The 16126-nt window shown below is 35.9% G+C and overlaps 1 protein-coding gene across 2 annotated transcripts in view; it reads right to left on the bottom strand.

Moving 5' to 3' along the window:
* Positions 1 to 1506: 1506 nt before the first annotated feature.
* The window catches only part of PLAG1 (PLAG1 zinc finger), a 42974-nt gene continuing 28354 nt past the window's right edge, over positions 1507 to 16126 (bottom strand). Inside the window, exons 2-4 of one of the 2 annotated variants that reach the window (XM_053559361.1) lie at positions 6215 to 6313; positions 3438 to 3796; positions 1507 to 2919 (exon numbers count right to left, since the gene is read on the bottom strand). In XM_053559361.1, the coding sequence (XP_053415336.1) occupies positions 1662 to 2919; positions 3438 to 3679 (1500 nt within the window). In that variant the 5' untranslated portion in view covers positions 3680 to 3796; positions 6215 to 6313 and the 3' untranslated portion in view covers positions 1507 to 1661. The remainder of the gene's footprint in view (positions 2920 to 3437; positions 3797 to 6214; positions 6314 to 16126) is intronic. The other variant, XM_053559362.1, reaches the window with a different exon arrangement.

Genomic DNA, 16126 nt, shown 5'->3' on the forward strand with positions numbered 1-16126 from the left:
ATACAGGGCTATAATGAGTGCTCAGAATATATATATATATTTTAAAGAGATATACTCTTTCATAAACCTCCCACCCTCCTCCCTGCCCCAGCAGATAGGGTCCCAAAATAAGGTGTTAACAAGTGCTTAATAGGTATTTTCCATAGGTCAATGTCGCAACTGACGCTTAGAAAAATACAGTAATTAGACCTTTGAGAAGATTATGGTGGTTGTCTAATGTGAGGAAAGCCTATAATAACTGTTTTATTCAGTGTATACAATATTCTCGATTGCTATTTTCATAGCAGGAGAGTGCTTATTCTGCTTTACTTCATTTCTCTTGACAAATACAAAGTTGTAACATAGCCCCCATTTCCCAGGGATGCGTACAAGTGGGGTTTTACTGTATATATTTTTAGTCACTTAAAACTTTGTGGTACTTCCTCAAATAGTTTTCTAATGCATTTAAATTGACATTCTCCAACCAAAAATCACAAGGAAAGATGGACTCACACTGAATAGCCAGATACTCTGGGGGTAGGACTGTTTTTGTTTTCTGCTTTTGGCTCTTAAAGAAAAGAAAAATGTGTCAAATTCATCATGAAGCGACATAAGTGATATGCTTTTCTTTACTCCTGAAGAATCTACTTTTTAACTCTGACAACTGGGGCATGGCCCTTGCATAGAAACTGAGACAGTCCACTCTGGCATTAACACAATGTCTGTTGTGCTACAACAGCTCTAGATTCTGGACTAAACATGGACCAACAATCAACATGAAATTGCTGGCTGTACTTGACCCACCCTTTGGCTGTGAAAGGTAGAAATATGAAAGAGAGGAATATGAAAGAGAGATTATCTATATGCTGACTCTGAAGACGCTGATGACATATACTATCAATGTCTTTAAATGGAAAGATAGCAAGTTAAAAAGGTTGAAAAAAAATGGCAAAACACCTTGTATACTAATTTAGGGCCAACTATTAAGTAACACAAAATGCTGTGTCACCTTACTAGGAATTCTTTTGCTATAAATACTGGTACTTTGTGTTAGGGTTTGTTTTCCTTGTATATGCTCAGAATAAAGACAGCAAATATTTTAGCCAGACAATAGCGAGTCTTCAAAACATACTGACCTGAAATTGTGGTATAGCTAAGAAACTTAATGTTATCTCCCCAAAACGGATTCTCAATTCATTTGAAACACTTGAGTATGAGGCTAGTGAAACACTTAGAGGCTAGTGAAAATTTAAAAAATCTTAAGTTAACTCATACATATTTTATAAAATTTACATTCTGGTGCAATTTTTTTTTAATGAGCCAAATGTCAAAAGATAGAGCCATTGTTATTGGACAAAAATGAAAATTTTAAGATCTAAAAGTAAAACATGGGATTTATCAAACTTTCCTAATAATAATGGCTTTCCTATATGAAAAAAACCTTGTAAAATATGACAATTGGCAGTGAATCAGGACAAAATACCCAGGTAAACATAACTGAACACAAATGGTTCCAAAGCTCATTTAAAAAGCTAGTTTCTATTTTATACTGGCTTAACGAAAACTGTTATTATACAAAAGCAGAAATCTTTATGCTGCCTTAAAGTAGGCACTAAAATAAAAACGGTCATCTAGGGCAGGGCTACACAGACATTTCTGTGATAAATCTTCATCCTGGAATCCTACTGAAACGCTTGATGGAAACGTGGGAGGGTGGTGCTTGTGCTTAAGCTGCTGGTGAAGGCTGCTGACAGTGAGTGCAGAGACCCAAGCCCTATAGTGTTTGCAGGATCCTGAAGATCCTGTGTTTGTGGGGGGAGCTGGGAAACAGAGGAATGTGCTTCCTCTTGGGAATAGCTCATTCCAAGGCTCCCCACAGATATAGGATTATAGGGAGGCCCGTTTAATGGTATGAAATTAAACAACTGAGAAAAATCCAATGCTGGTGTGTTTAGGGGGTCGCTGATGGAGATAGAGCTTTTGGACAGGGAGAGATCCCCTGCACCATCATCAGGGGACCCCATCTGGGGATCCAACCCTAGCTTAGATGATGATGCTTGAGAATCCTGGGATGAAGAGGGCACACCACCTTGTAACTCCATCAAGTAACTCTCAATTTCCCCCTTTAATGGCTGTTCTTTTTCAGGAATAGAAATTGCGTATGAGGTAGAACTGAATGGATATTTGAATGAAAGGTGGTGAGAGGGGTGGACAGCGTCCATATCTATTGGGCATGTCATTCCCAAAGGTAACGTTGTGATCATTTGGTGGGCAGATCCTGAGCTCTGCATGGACTGAAATGGAGTGTTATAGAGGTTTAACTGCAAAGTGTTTGTGAATGGCTTTGATAACAGTTCACTGGAAGGTAAGGACATCACCGGAAGGAGCTCATCTTTTATAGGCACAGACACATTGCAGGTAAATGGATCCAGGAAATCCACTGGTTCTGTTTTGACCTTCAGAAGCTCTTGATTGTGACTCTTCTTCATATGTCGAGTCAGGTGATCCTTTCGCCCAAATCTCTGTGCACAGTACTGACAGAGGAAGTCCTTCCTTCCAGTGTGCACCACCATGTGTCTCCGGACATCCTTTCGGGTGTAGAACCGGCGATCACAATGTTCGCACTGGTGCTTTTTCTCTTTAACCCCACCGGATGACTTGCCTGCATGAGATTTAAGGTGCTCCAGAAGCACTCCTGTGCTTTCAAAAGTCTGCAAACACACCTTGCAGGTGAGGTCACCGCTTGTTGCGGCATGCAAGGCCAAGTGACGTTTAAATCCAAGCTTGGTATTATAGTTCTTGCCACATTCTTCACACTTAAACGTCTCTTTGTTAGGGTCGTGTGTGTGGAGGTGATTCTTCAGATGATCTTTCCGGTGAAACATTTTCTCACAATAATTACACTTGTGGGTTTTCTCAGGAGAATGAGTAGCCATGTGCCTTCAAACACAGATATATTCTGTAAGTAATTACCATGACAAAAATGGCATGTATTCACTTTTAATGCTAAACTATTATGCTAACACAGAATTCCCTTAATAATGGAAACTGTTTAACTTAATATATACCACAAGGATAGTTAATATACCTACACACTGCAAAACTTGAGCCATTTATGTTGCCACTTCAGTTTTTGCTGGTTTTTAGCTATTGTTACAGAAGCAAATGAGCAAGACTGAATATACTCACGTAAACGTCCATACCCTTTTCTTGTTGCAATTTCTTTCTACAAATGGAAATTCTATTCTCATTAAGCACATTATTTTAAAAAATCCAAAGACACTAAAACATAAAAGTATGTGATTTAGAATATTAAAAGCTAGCCAATGTCTAATCTACTTAACATTTCCTCTCTGCAAATTAGCTGAAAAATGTGTATACAGATACATACGTTTACAATGGCTTCAAACAGCCAACATAAGAGAAAATATAATCTGAAAGACAAATAAGTTTAATACCTTTGTAATTTGTACTTAGAAACAAAGGCCTTGGTGCAGTCTTGTTGTGTGCACTTGTAGGGCCTCTCTCCTGTGTGAGAGTAGGAGTGAACCTTTAATTTCTCAACACTGTTAAAGGCCTTGTCACACAGTTGGCAAGTAAAGTTTTTTCTTGGTTTGGTTTCACCACGCTTACGTTTCCCTGAAGGGACTTTCTGGGTATCTCTTACTTCTGACAAATCACCAGGAATGACAGTGGCCATCGCAGCCTAAACCAGGCCTTCTTGTTGGACACTTGGGAACTGCCCAACTCCACTAAATGATATAGCTTTAGGTGGCTTCTCAAGTTTCATGTGGTCGTAAAAGAAAGCAAAAAGGGACTGGAAAAAAAAAATAAGAAACAACTAGTTTGTAACTAAACTCAATTTTTAAAAATTTTATTTGCTACGTGATGCTTTTGAATTAAAAAAGAAACCAATAAAATGGATTCAGCTGGTCTAATGTAATATCTGTAGGTTTCTTTATATTTGTCAAAACACATATAAATGCATTGCTCAGAATGAACAGTTCATGCATACCCTGAAATTCCACCTGACAAATGTACTTAGGCATAGTAGTAGTGATTTCAGGAACTCTCACCAAACATCAAATATAACTCTAAAAGTGGCATTATCAAGCTTCAATTTTCACAAGGAATTAGAAAACATAAATGTGACTAAAAACAACGTTTCAGCAAATACTTCAATGTCTAAAGATCATTTTGATTGTGCACATCGGCTCTATTGAGACCCTGAATGGTAAGAAAATAGAGATAAACAACTGAAAACTCTTTTAGGCACCTTGTGAACCACTGAATCATTGACGAAGCAATTCATGCATAGACACCAGAAGCCTGAAAGAGTTGAATGCACCACCTACGGTGAAAATTTACTCTCTATGCCTGTGTCATCATACTTGGAAGGATTTCTGGGCCAAAACTAGAAATGATTTACTTTCCTAACAAATATGCATTCATGAAATGGTAAAATCTTTTGATGCTACAGTAGACAAAGAACATGGGGAAAGATATACCTAAAGTAATTTTCCTCAACGCTTTTCACCTCATAGAAAATGACTGTGTTCCCTAGGCACACAGAAGTCAGTAGATCAGCTGGAGTCATTAGGCTTCCCCGAGAGCCGAGGGGATCAGCCTTTTGACATACCTGCAACCTGTGTGCAGCAGACCTGTTGGGATGTCTGACTTAGTACACAATACCTGTGCAGCAATATATCATTAAAAAGGTGTTTTAGCTTAGTAAAAAGGTGTGGTCAGAGTTTCAATTTATTGGTGCTGTGAGAAAGTATGAAATGTATATATTGGACAGGAAAGAATTTGTCTTTCTAAACAAAAAATTTAGAACGGAACTTCGAAAATGTACACACAATACATAGTACATTTATTTACTCTTATTTCTCACAGTAGGAAAGCCAACTTCCAGTAGATGTAATAGACAAAAGAGTTAAGCTTCTTCAAGGATTGTGAACGGTTGCTAAGCTCTATGTACTTCACGTTAAGAGGCCACAGAAATGATAATACTTGCTACTTCTTTTAAAAAGGTAAGATAAAGTTTTAATTAAAAAGTTGAAATGTGGCTAAATGACTTTATCAACTAATCAATTGAAGTTTTTATCCTATTACATATTTTAAAAACCAACTACCTTATATCACTTGTGTTTTAGCATCAGACTGACCTCTGCCTTCACAAGCTTGGTCTATTATACTGACTATCATAGATTCTAGGAATACTTTTGTAAGAGCTCTAAATTCCTACTTTTGTAAAATTAAGTGCATGATATGATAGGTCTTTTTGTATTTTAGTGCAGAGGCTATTCCTGAATAGGCAAAATACAGCAATTACCCACTCATTTGGTTAAAGCTGTAAAGCACGTGCGTATGGTCATCAGTGTCCTTCCATCTTTATCAACTTCGTGTTGATCAAATTGCCTAAAAGTCCCTCTTACAGCTTAAAAGTGACATTAACAATGCAACTGACATTACCGACGCTAACCTAATAGGTTCCCTCTGGTTTTAGATTTTCTACAACTCAAGGACTTGCTCTTTTCCTTATTCTCATTTAGAAGACAACTCCTCTGCCACCCTCAGAAATACCTAAGCAGCTATTCTGCTGTAACCAGTAACGATGTTATAAAGCACTCTGCCAAGGCAGGAAAAAAAATTTCATTTTCACTGTTTGATTTGCTAACATGATGCTTTAATACACCTATTTAGAACACTGTGGGAAACAAGCTGATCATTTTCCTCTTCCAAAACTAAAATGGAATGCAAAGTGTCCAATTCCCTGCAAATAATTAGTATCTGGAAATATTTCAGAGACTGGTCATATTTGCTATCTGTTACAAGATCCAAGAGCAATAGGCAGATAATTTTAGCTAAGAAAATTAATTTCTAAGTTAAAGAAAAAGTATTAAAAGTATACCATGAAATAACATATAAACATTTGACTGTTTTAAAATAAAATTATTTATAATTAATTCTGTTATCTTTGGATGTACATACTGAGCAATGAAGAATTGCACTGATTTCAAATATTACACTTTTCTAAGACCAGCTGAAAATTTTTTCACAACTAATAATACTTTTTTATTTCAATATGTTACATAACTCAAATTAATTATAACAGGTGCATAAGATAAGGTTGTGCATTCAACGTCTAATAAAGGACCACATTCAAAATATGCATATCAAATACTTTAAAGGCACATGCATAGAATTATAGTGATTTTTGTTCAATGCATACCTGATTACAGATGGAAAAAGCCTCAGACTTTGATCTTAGCCAGTCCCATTGACTCTTCGTGGAAGAGAACGGAATCCAATCCTTCCCATTTTGGCCAATCTATGGAAAAAAAGTAAAAATGGACTATCCTCTAAATGCAATCAGTGTGTAAATGACAGAAAAGAATCGCAATTTCATGGCACATGCTTACATTCCATTCTCTGCGGACAAGACATGCATTAATTCTCATCAACTGCAAATTTTTATTAGTTTTAAGCACATTTACATGGCCAAATAAATGCAGAAATAAAAAGTAAAACAGTATTACCTAGATAAATGGCAATTCGTGATGCTGAATGACTCCCCACGTCTTTCCCAGACTTAATTTAATTAAAAAATCTAACTTACTTGCTGAGAAAAATGGATATTAGGGTTACGTTTTATAAGCCAAACTGATCAAAATTTCATTATGCTTTATAATATTATCGATGTGACACTTAGTTCTTGGGAAGAACATCAGGAACGTCACCAAAGAACAGGCTTCTGATGAAAGCACTCACACCCACACTGCACACACTTGTGCAACTGGGGCTTCTTGGAGCTACATTTTGCTACCTGTAATACCTGCCAAATTATTTTTTTGACTGCTGCAAGGATCGCTGAAAAGTAGCATGTATGCACTTTTAAGACTTTAAAAGCACGAAAGAGAAGTTAAATATAAGTTTGTTACAGGAGAAGGGGGTTTTAGGAAGAAAGCATCATTTGCTTTAAGAGATCACTATTGAAAAAACCTTCAAATAGATTCAAAATGTCTACCTAGTAGCATTATAATTAGTAGATGAGAACATGCATGGAAAAAAATACTGTTAATAATTCTTGATCATAAAATAAATGTAAAAATAATGTTAAAAAGGCAGAAAAATCTAAAATTATCTATTATTATAGAGTACAAGGCATAGAGAGATTAGTAAACTCTTATTTTAAAGAAGAACATTTATAAACCACGATTATAAGAATAATGTAAATTGAGGAGTAGCATAAATCAAATAGTTACAATACAAAGAAAAAAGGATTCATCAATGACAGGTTCCATAAAATAAGTTTAAAGTCCTACACACAAATATAATTTCTCCTGAAATAAAATTTTAACATAATTTAAGAATTTGAAGGTGTCTAAATAAAGTATTTAAAAGAAGGCATTCAAGCATCATTACAAAAATACTAAAGGTATATTTGAAAGCAGCATTATTTTCATAGTGTAAAAGATAATAAAAATTCAGGCCTACAAAAGATATTTTAAAAGTTAAAGCAAAAGCTCCATTCTTTTATAAAGCACAGGACATGCATCAATAGAAGAACTGAATTCTGCATATCAAAACTGCAAAATAAGAAAATTAACTTTGTAATACTTACTTGCACATACTGAGATTTTGATAGTATAAGTATATGAAAGACCACTTTGTGTGTTATGTTATCTTAATAATATAAATACCTTACAAGTTCAGAGTGTTTTCATCTCTATTATCTCCCTGGAATTCCATGCCCTGAGAGGTGGATGCATTTTTCATCATTGCCATTTTAATAATGGAAGAGGACCATAGAAATTGAACAACTTGACATCACAGGTGTTGTCAAAAAAGGGGTATATGCCCTAAACCTCTATTTCACTTTGACTGTACTCCACGACAAGACAGGTTAGCAAACCAATTACTAAGTGAATAAATCCTGTCAATATACATAAAAGATCAGAAGAGGAAGAGTGCCCATTTTCTCTATTAGAGCTACCAAATATGATTTCCAAAAGGAAATACATTTAAGACTCAAAACGTTTAAAGAGTTTACAAAAAAGTTGTATATAATTTAAACATATATTAAATAATAATGAGTATATCTGACTGTATAACTATTTAAGAAGAAAAAATATAAAACCAAAGTTGATTAGCGAACAGTAAATTTATGTATTTTCCTTCTTTCTCTAATCAATATCAAGTTTATAGCATCTAAAATACATTTATAAAATATTTATGTTTACTGTTCAATGACATTTTACAACTGAGCATCTAAATATTTCAATATAGTTTAAAATTATGTTTCCTGGGGCCGGTTGTGGTGGCTGACGCTTGTAATGCTAGCATTCTGGGAAGCCACGGTAGGTGGACCGCCTGAATTCACAGGTTCAAGACCAGACTGAGCAAGATACCCCATCTCTAAAAACAGCCAGGTGCTGTGGCCGGTACCTATAGTCCCAGCTACTCAGGAGGCTGAGGCAAGAGAATCACTTGAGCCCAAGAGTTTGAGACAGCTGTGAGCTATGATGCCATGGCACTCTCCAGAGGGCAACAATGTAAGACTCTGTCTCAAAAATAAAAAAAATTATGTCTCTTGTTTTGACTAGTCTACAAATTACCCCTGCTATATATAATATTTTACAGTCTGAATTAAAACAACAAATAAGGCCATCATTTTAACTTATTTTATCACAAAACATAAGAGTTTGGGTTAACTTCCCACAATTCAACCTATTTTGAGTTCTTACAAGTTACCAAATATAATAATTTCAAAGGACTGCTAAATATTTCTCCAAAGGAAATTAAAAGCTGGTTATAATTAATATTTATTTGGAATGACATAATAAACATAAATATACCCCATGTATTTATGTAATACTAATTGAAATGTTAGCTAAAATTGTGTTTTCTCTTTTATAGTATTAAAAATATTAAATTACTGAAACTATTAACTATTTTGAAAAGTCTGTAGTGAAAATGTACCCAGGTTTTTCTTTTTTACTTAAAAAAAAAAAAATCTTAAACATTGACTACTGCGCTTTTCAAGTGATAAAAATTCTTTGCCTTGGTCTGAAGAATTGTGACCCATAAAAAAATTAATACATATAGCCATCTCAAATTGCTGTAGGACGAAACAGCATTTTAGAATACCCTTCAAGTTTCTGTTGGTATTAGAAGAGATACTTTGTTTCCAGAACAACTTTGACTTTTCTAAGTAGAAACAAAAGTCAGAGGGAATGTGGAATGTTTGTGTGCACAGATGCACAAGTTGATCTTCATACATTTAGATTATTCTAAAACAGTGACTCACACAGAAAGACAAGCAAAAATGAATCAGTCATCAGAGTCCTCTAAATCCCAATTCCTATGAGATGCCAACATAGAGGCCTGTATTGAAACTGTTTCTATATTTTAAAATTCCATAGTTATGACAATCATTTTGTTAACAGCTGTGAAATTTTATACTTACCTTGCACATCAATAATGCTTTCATATTTAAAAGTCAAACACAGATTTTGTTAGTTCAGGGAAAATGTCATCAGCCATCAAAGCTTTATTCTGCCTTACGCTGATCATGAAATGTCATTAAAAAACAATTTAGAAAATGTCAAAATTTCCTTAAAACACATTTTTCATATAAGGTAAATAAGGTAGGTTGCAAAAGGAAGCTTACCAGTTGTTAATATTTTATGTGTATGAAACACAATAGAGCTTTGAATGATGTGAAAGAAACTACTAACAAGTTAACATAACTAGAGATAGTCAATTCTGAAGGAAGGACAACAGCATACTTAGAACATTCAAAAAATATAGAACTTCAAAGAGCCTGTATGATAATTTGGAAGTTTTTATAGTATTAAATTTCCATAGGTCTATAAAATCACTTACTAGTTATTAAAATGGTATTAGTAGTAAAAGAAAAAAATCTATCTTGTAATTATAAAAACTTACAAGAGAATGAAAAATCAACTAAAGATAGCACAGTGGAAGGGGCTGTGTCAGTTTTATTCACTGATGTCTCTCATAAAAGGCAATTATTAACCACTGAATGAATGAAAATATTAAAACAGGGCAAGTGCTTTCTGGCAACATAATGACAGGTTTGCTCAATCTCCACAGAACTTAAGCGGACATTCCATATGCGTAGGGTTCCACTTCTGTGGACTCAGCCAACCACAGATCAAAAATAGTAAAACATTAAAACAAAAATGCATCTGTACTGAGTATGTACAGACTTCTTTTGGGGGAGGGTCATTATTCCCAAAAGAATACACAATAACAACCCTTTACACTGTATTAGGTATTACAGGTAATCTAGAGATGATGTGACTATGTGGGGAGGATGTGAATAGGTTCTATGCAAGTACTACACCATTTTACTTCAGAGCCTTGACAATCTTCAGACTTTGGTTGGTAACCCAGGTTATCAGGGAGGTTGTAGAACAAATCCCCTATGGATACCAAGGAATTACTCTACATATGTTCAAGTCAAAGACAATATGTAGTATGGACATATTTTGGTTCAACAAATTGAACCAAATAATGTTATTGGTTGAAACTAATTTGAAGTCTTAGATTAAAATAATAGAAAGCTATCTAAAATAGTTACTTTTGCTTCAGAGAACAGGCATTCCCTAATTGATCTTATTATTAAGGAATCAACAAGTAGATAATATTAATTAAACCCAAATTCCTAAGAAAAATTCCCAAAGTGAAAACACGCCTGGTGTGCCTGGTATGGAGCAGGAAGGACGGTAAGCCCCTTGAATGGGGCTGATCTCCACGGAGGGAAGCAGAGAGCTGGAGGAGCCCCCCTGAGAGGCAGGGGACACAGCCAAGACGTGGGCCAACTCGCCCGAGTTCTGTAGGCTCCCAAAGAACTCATTTTATAACCAGAATAGAGAAAACCTTGGTATTTATTTTCATATATTAACAGTTAACTAAAATTAATCAAAAAGGATGCCCTTTCTAAGTTACTGAATTAGTATTTTTATTAAAATGTAGTTCTAAGATAATCTTTATAAAATTTACCATAAAAATGAGCCTTTCTGATGTTTAGAAATATCTAATATTTAAAGTGCAAATTAAAAAAAATAACTAATAGAGAAGTGAAGGGAAATAGCAGATCTATTTGTTTTTAAGAACCAATATGAAAAACCCAACAAGTTCCAAAGTGGAAGCAGGAAATCCCAACATGAGTTTTTGTATCTATACAATTAGGACATTCCTTTTCAAGCCACTCATTTTCTAGAGTACCCAGACAAAACGAACAGGTAACCCCACGGAGATGGAATATCAAATACATTTTATCTTCCAATTCAGAAATATGTTCCATATTTACTTATCTTATGGAGCAAAATTTAAAGTTAAGTTAAAAAGTTTTTCTTCTCTTTTAAAAGCTTTTTAAATAATCTGTAAGGTAGAACTTTCACTTTAGAGGATGGGTGTACCGATTATTGTATATTCTCATCAAAATAAACACACTAACGAATACAGATGGATAGTACCACATTGGGGTGTTTTCATAGTCTTCACACAGGGCAATTAGTATTTGCAAACAGGAAAGGGGAGAGGAGTTGTGCAAAAGGGAAGCAACGATGCCCGACAGAAAGCAAAGAACCGCGATTATATTTGAATATAAAGCACTTAACCAATACTTCAACTATGCTGTTTTTGCATAAAACATTTTCAAAATATTAGTGACCTGACTAATAAAGCAGGTAGCCTAGAGGTCAGCATGATCTGAAGACTGCATATATCTCAAATTGTGATGAATTCTTTATCTTATTACTATTAACTCCTTAAATTTCTGGGATTGCAATAAACATGTTTGACACCAACTATAAAAATGTTCATGGCAAAGGACCCTAAGTGTTTGGAGAATATACCTCCATTCATGTATGATTAGTTGCCTAATGCTTTAAATATTAAAATCACAAGTACAGAATAATCCAGTTTTCACCTTTGAACTCTCAAGCATCCATAACTAAATCTGTCTATAAATTCAAACAAAAGGAGAACTTACATGCAATATAAGAAAAGTGCTAAGGGAAGTTTCAATTAGCTAAAAAAGCTAAAGCAGAGAGTTAGTTTTAAGCTATCTCAAAGGAAAGTGCACTTTAAATATGGGCTTGTGTTGTGGTATAAATGTTGCTAAATGTAGGTGCTGATGCTTGTAAGTAATAGTAAAAAATGTAATGGAAACAGAATTCACAGCTAGGTCTCAGTCTGCATGTGTCATCAATCTCTCCTCCCCAAGTTGTGCCAAGGTGGCTGTCCAGGATACAATCACTTCTAGAAACAACCACTTACATTTATTTATTCCCACCTAGGTGAAAGTAAACAGGATCAGTTCTAAGCAAAACTGTCAAGTCAGGGGTGGCCACTCTCTTCTTTCCTTGAGTGGAACCCAAGCACTGTCCGAGCTGTCACAATCAGAAGACATTTGATACTCATATTCCTTGACTAATTCTACTTGAGCAAGAATGAACTTAAAACCCTTAACCTCTCTAAACATTTTATCTCTAATATGGACTGTAAACTCTTCTTGAAATTTAGAATTTTTTTTGGACATGCCTGACTTGTCTCTCCCTTGGTGACCATAAATTCATCTATAGGGAGACTATTATTTATTCTTGGAACCCTAGCACCTGGTCAGTGCCCTGATATGTAACATTCAATAAATATTTGTTAAACAGAACTGTAGTCCTTTTAAGGGAATTTCAAGAATCAAAGCTAGTACTTAAATATGTTTCAGGGCTCCTGAAATCTCAAATGAGTTATAAAGCAAGCACAGAAGACAAGACCCACAGAATTAAATGGTTGGTTTGTTTTAGAGGATGGGTAGGAACTTAAGGAAGCAACATAACCACCTGGGAGTCTGTACTCCTTCTGTGCCCTGGTAGAAGCAGCACCTGCCTCCTTGGACCTGGAAAGCCAGGAAGCCTCAGGACCGATGAGCTCACAGACAAACCTGGGCTGACTCAGCCAGCCTGGGTTTTCAGAACACTTCTGCTTTCAGATGTCCTATTCCATGGCTCCACAGAATCTGTATTGGTCAGATTTATTGTTTAGACACAGCCAATGAAATTCAATGGAAAGGAAAAAGAAATAAAGTAAAATTCAAGATCTTTAAAGAGGACATTTTTCAAGTGAAGTTAAAATGTGAGAATCATGTTGAAAAGATCAAAGAAAAGCTTTGACTGCTTACATAAATGTAGTTTGGTCTAGTAATTAATTTTTTGTCCTTTTTCTAGCTACTAAAAATAGCCTCATTAAAAATAAGTTTAAAAACTACAGTGAAATAGAAGATTCATAGTCCATAAAAAACCACTAACATCTTTTTATTTATTTAAAAACAATATTTATATTATACAAATGACTAAAAATTTATACTAACTTGATGTTAATGCTTACACTCCATAGAATGTTATGCTTATTGGAAAATTTTAACCAGATTAAGTTGTGTACTCTTAATTCGATTGTAAAGCCCTCTCTACATACACTGTGAGGGCTTACTCAAGTCCTCTTGACCCAGGGCAAGGGCCCTGGTCTACCATCAAATGGAGAAGTTAGAAGCTTGAGCCCATCCTCTGGTACAGCCATGTTTGTCCAATCTCCCCATCCTAGAGCTGGAGGTCCTTGCCTCTGACCCCTGTGTTCAACGTCTTGCTGACAGACTTACCTGGTGCCAAATCCACGTGTGCCTGGATTTCCAAGTATTGGTACACCTTGATTCTGTACCACTGCGCACCTACAGGTTGGGAAATCTAGATGATTGTATGTGTTGTCTCTCCGTCAACACTAGCAAATTACTCTTGCTGCACTGGATTCCTTATTCTAGTATCTGCCCCATCACCATGAGCAAATCTAGCCCCATTCTCCACCTGCCCATAGGTAATCAGATCCTTCCCAGCAGATAGAAAAAAAATAGTGGCAACATGGGATAGTCTATCACTGAGCAAGATTCAGCGGAGGAAGAGTGTAAGGGTTTATCTGTGGGCTATCTGGGAAACAGGAGCAAATAAGCTTCCATAGCAGTTATGCACTTTGTACAAAGAGTGAGGAAGACTGCTCCTTGTCAGTGTTCCAAGCCTACCATCAGACTGTAATTACGAGTGCAGTCCTGTGGATGGCAGTACACAGTGACAGACCCTAAGATCGTAAGTGGCATGCTTATTATGTGGCATGTTTTTCAAAGCTTTTAGTATTGTATCTCACATTACTTAGAAACTGGAATAACTGATCCCTTTGAAAGTCATGCCATATAATGATAAAAGCCGCCTACCTGAGGCCCTGCTCCAAACTCTAGCAAGGCAACCTTATTAATAGACCGTCACAGAATGAAGCATTCTGGGTGCCAAATACGGCCAAGGCAGCACCAAGAGGCAACCTAAAAAGAAAAGAAGAATTAGTGTGAAATTCCAAAAGTCAGACCAATCTGGTTAATGGTACACGAACCAAATTGTTTTTTATTCAGTAGCACTTATTCATATTCTTTGTACTTTGTTGAAAAATCTATCTTAGATTCCATTACAAACAAAATATTTATAGCACATTGAAAAATGAAAAATAAACAAATCAACAGCCCTACATTACATATTTATTCCCTGAATAACAGTTACCTATTTTTATTGGGTAAAATGTCCACTTTATTTTGGAAATTCTGCCCCGTGAGTTCTTTCCTGGATCACAGACCAGGCCATCTGTCCAAAGTGGCCCGAACAGGTCATTGAGTACCCTGAAGAAGCAGCAGAAGAAAGGAGCCGGGGACAATTCCTGGTTTCCTGGGGGTTAGTCTTTATGCTGTAAATACTATTTCTTTTCTTTCTTTTTTTTTTTTTTTTGAGACAGAGTCTCACTATGTCACCCCTGGAAGAGTGCCGTGACATCATAGCTAACAGCAACCTCAAACTGTTGGGGTTAAGCAATTCTTTTGCCTCCGCCTCCCAAGTAGCCGGGACTACAAGTGCCTGCCACACTGCACAGCTATTTTATGGTTGCAGTTGTCATTGTTGTTTAGCTGGCCCATGCTAACTACTGTGCCACAGGTGCCGAACCAATACTATTTGTTTTCCATTGAATTCCCAAAGGCAGTTCCATCTTCAGCAACACACAAAGAAAAAGCAAAACGTACTCAATGTTTGGGTTATCCTCAGCATCCTTCTGTTCTGTGCAGATTATAAAGACCAACCTCTAGGGACATTAACCAAGAGAGAAAAGGGACAACCAGAAATTCTAAGCAGAAAATCACCTGCTTTATTTCCTTAAAGGAGAGTCAATGCTCAATTATATATGGTTACTACTCTAGTTAAGATAAATGTATGACACAGATGGGATAAATGTTACCAACAACTTATTGCATATGCATGGATCTAAATTACTATGGGTGAAAACAGACACCATCCCTGTTCTCTAGGAGCACACAAGCTAAATGTGGCTACAGAATATATGCCTTTTGTCACATTAAGAAATACACCTGTTACAAACAATATTAGAAGGTATAAAAAAGTATCATAGAAATTCAGAAAAGGAAAAAAAATACTATGGGTTTTTGGTCATTTCTGCCATGAAGAATGTACAAGAGAAGCCAAAATAATCCCAAACAAACAAACAAAAACAATCCAGGTCTGTGTGACTGGGAGTGGGCCAGAAGAGCTCAGAGGTTAAAACTGTAGATTATTATACATTCTAGGATAGGTTATAGACGTTGTGAATTCAGATGAAAAAAAACACATTGAAGCCAAATGGCCTGGACATCTCACACTCACGTGCTCATTCTAAGTGGGGCAACTGTAAAACAGTGAATGGATCGAAAGCACTGAGAACAACAAATACTTGGGGAGGTGGAAAGGGAGAAGGGAAGAGTGAGGGCATGTTTAAAAGAGACACAAAAGGTACTTGCTGGAGTAATTCAAAGCAGAGCTGAAAACCAGCAAAAACGAGATTTCCTAGAAGAAAGGCCACTTATGTGCATGACAGTATTAATAAAGAAAGAGATAAAAGGAAGACAAAGGCAATTATACAGCCTACTCTCCTAGAGACAAATTCAAACCAAAGTACTGGTTAACTGTGCTGGAGCTTCATGACTACCACTCTGAGACAAAACCAGGTAATTTAAAAGGGAGAAGGGGTAGAGATAGAC

The sequence above is a fragment of the Nycticebus coucang genome, chromosome 13 (genome assembly GCF_027406575.1).
Source record: "Nycticebus coucang isolate mNycCou1 chromosome 13, mNycCou1.pri, whole genome shotgun sequence".
Classification (NCBI taxonomy): Eukaryota; Metazoa; Chordata; class Mammalia; order Primates; family Lorisidae; genus Nycticebus; species Nycticebus coucang.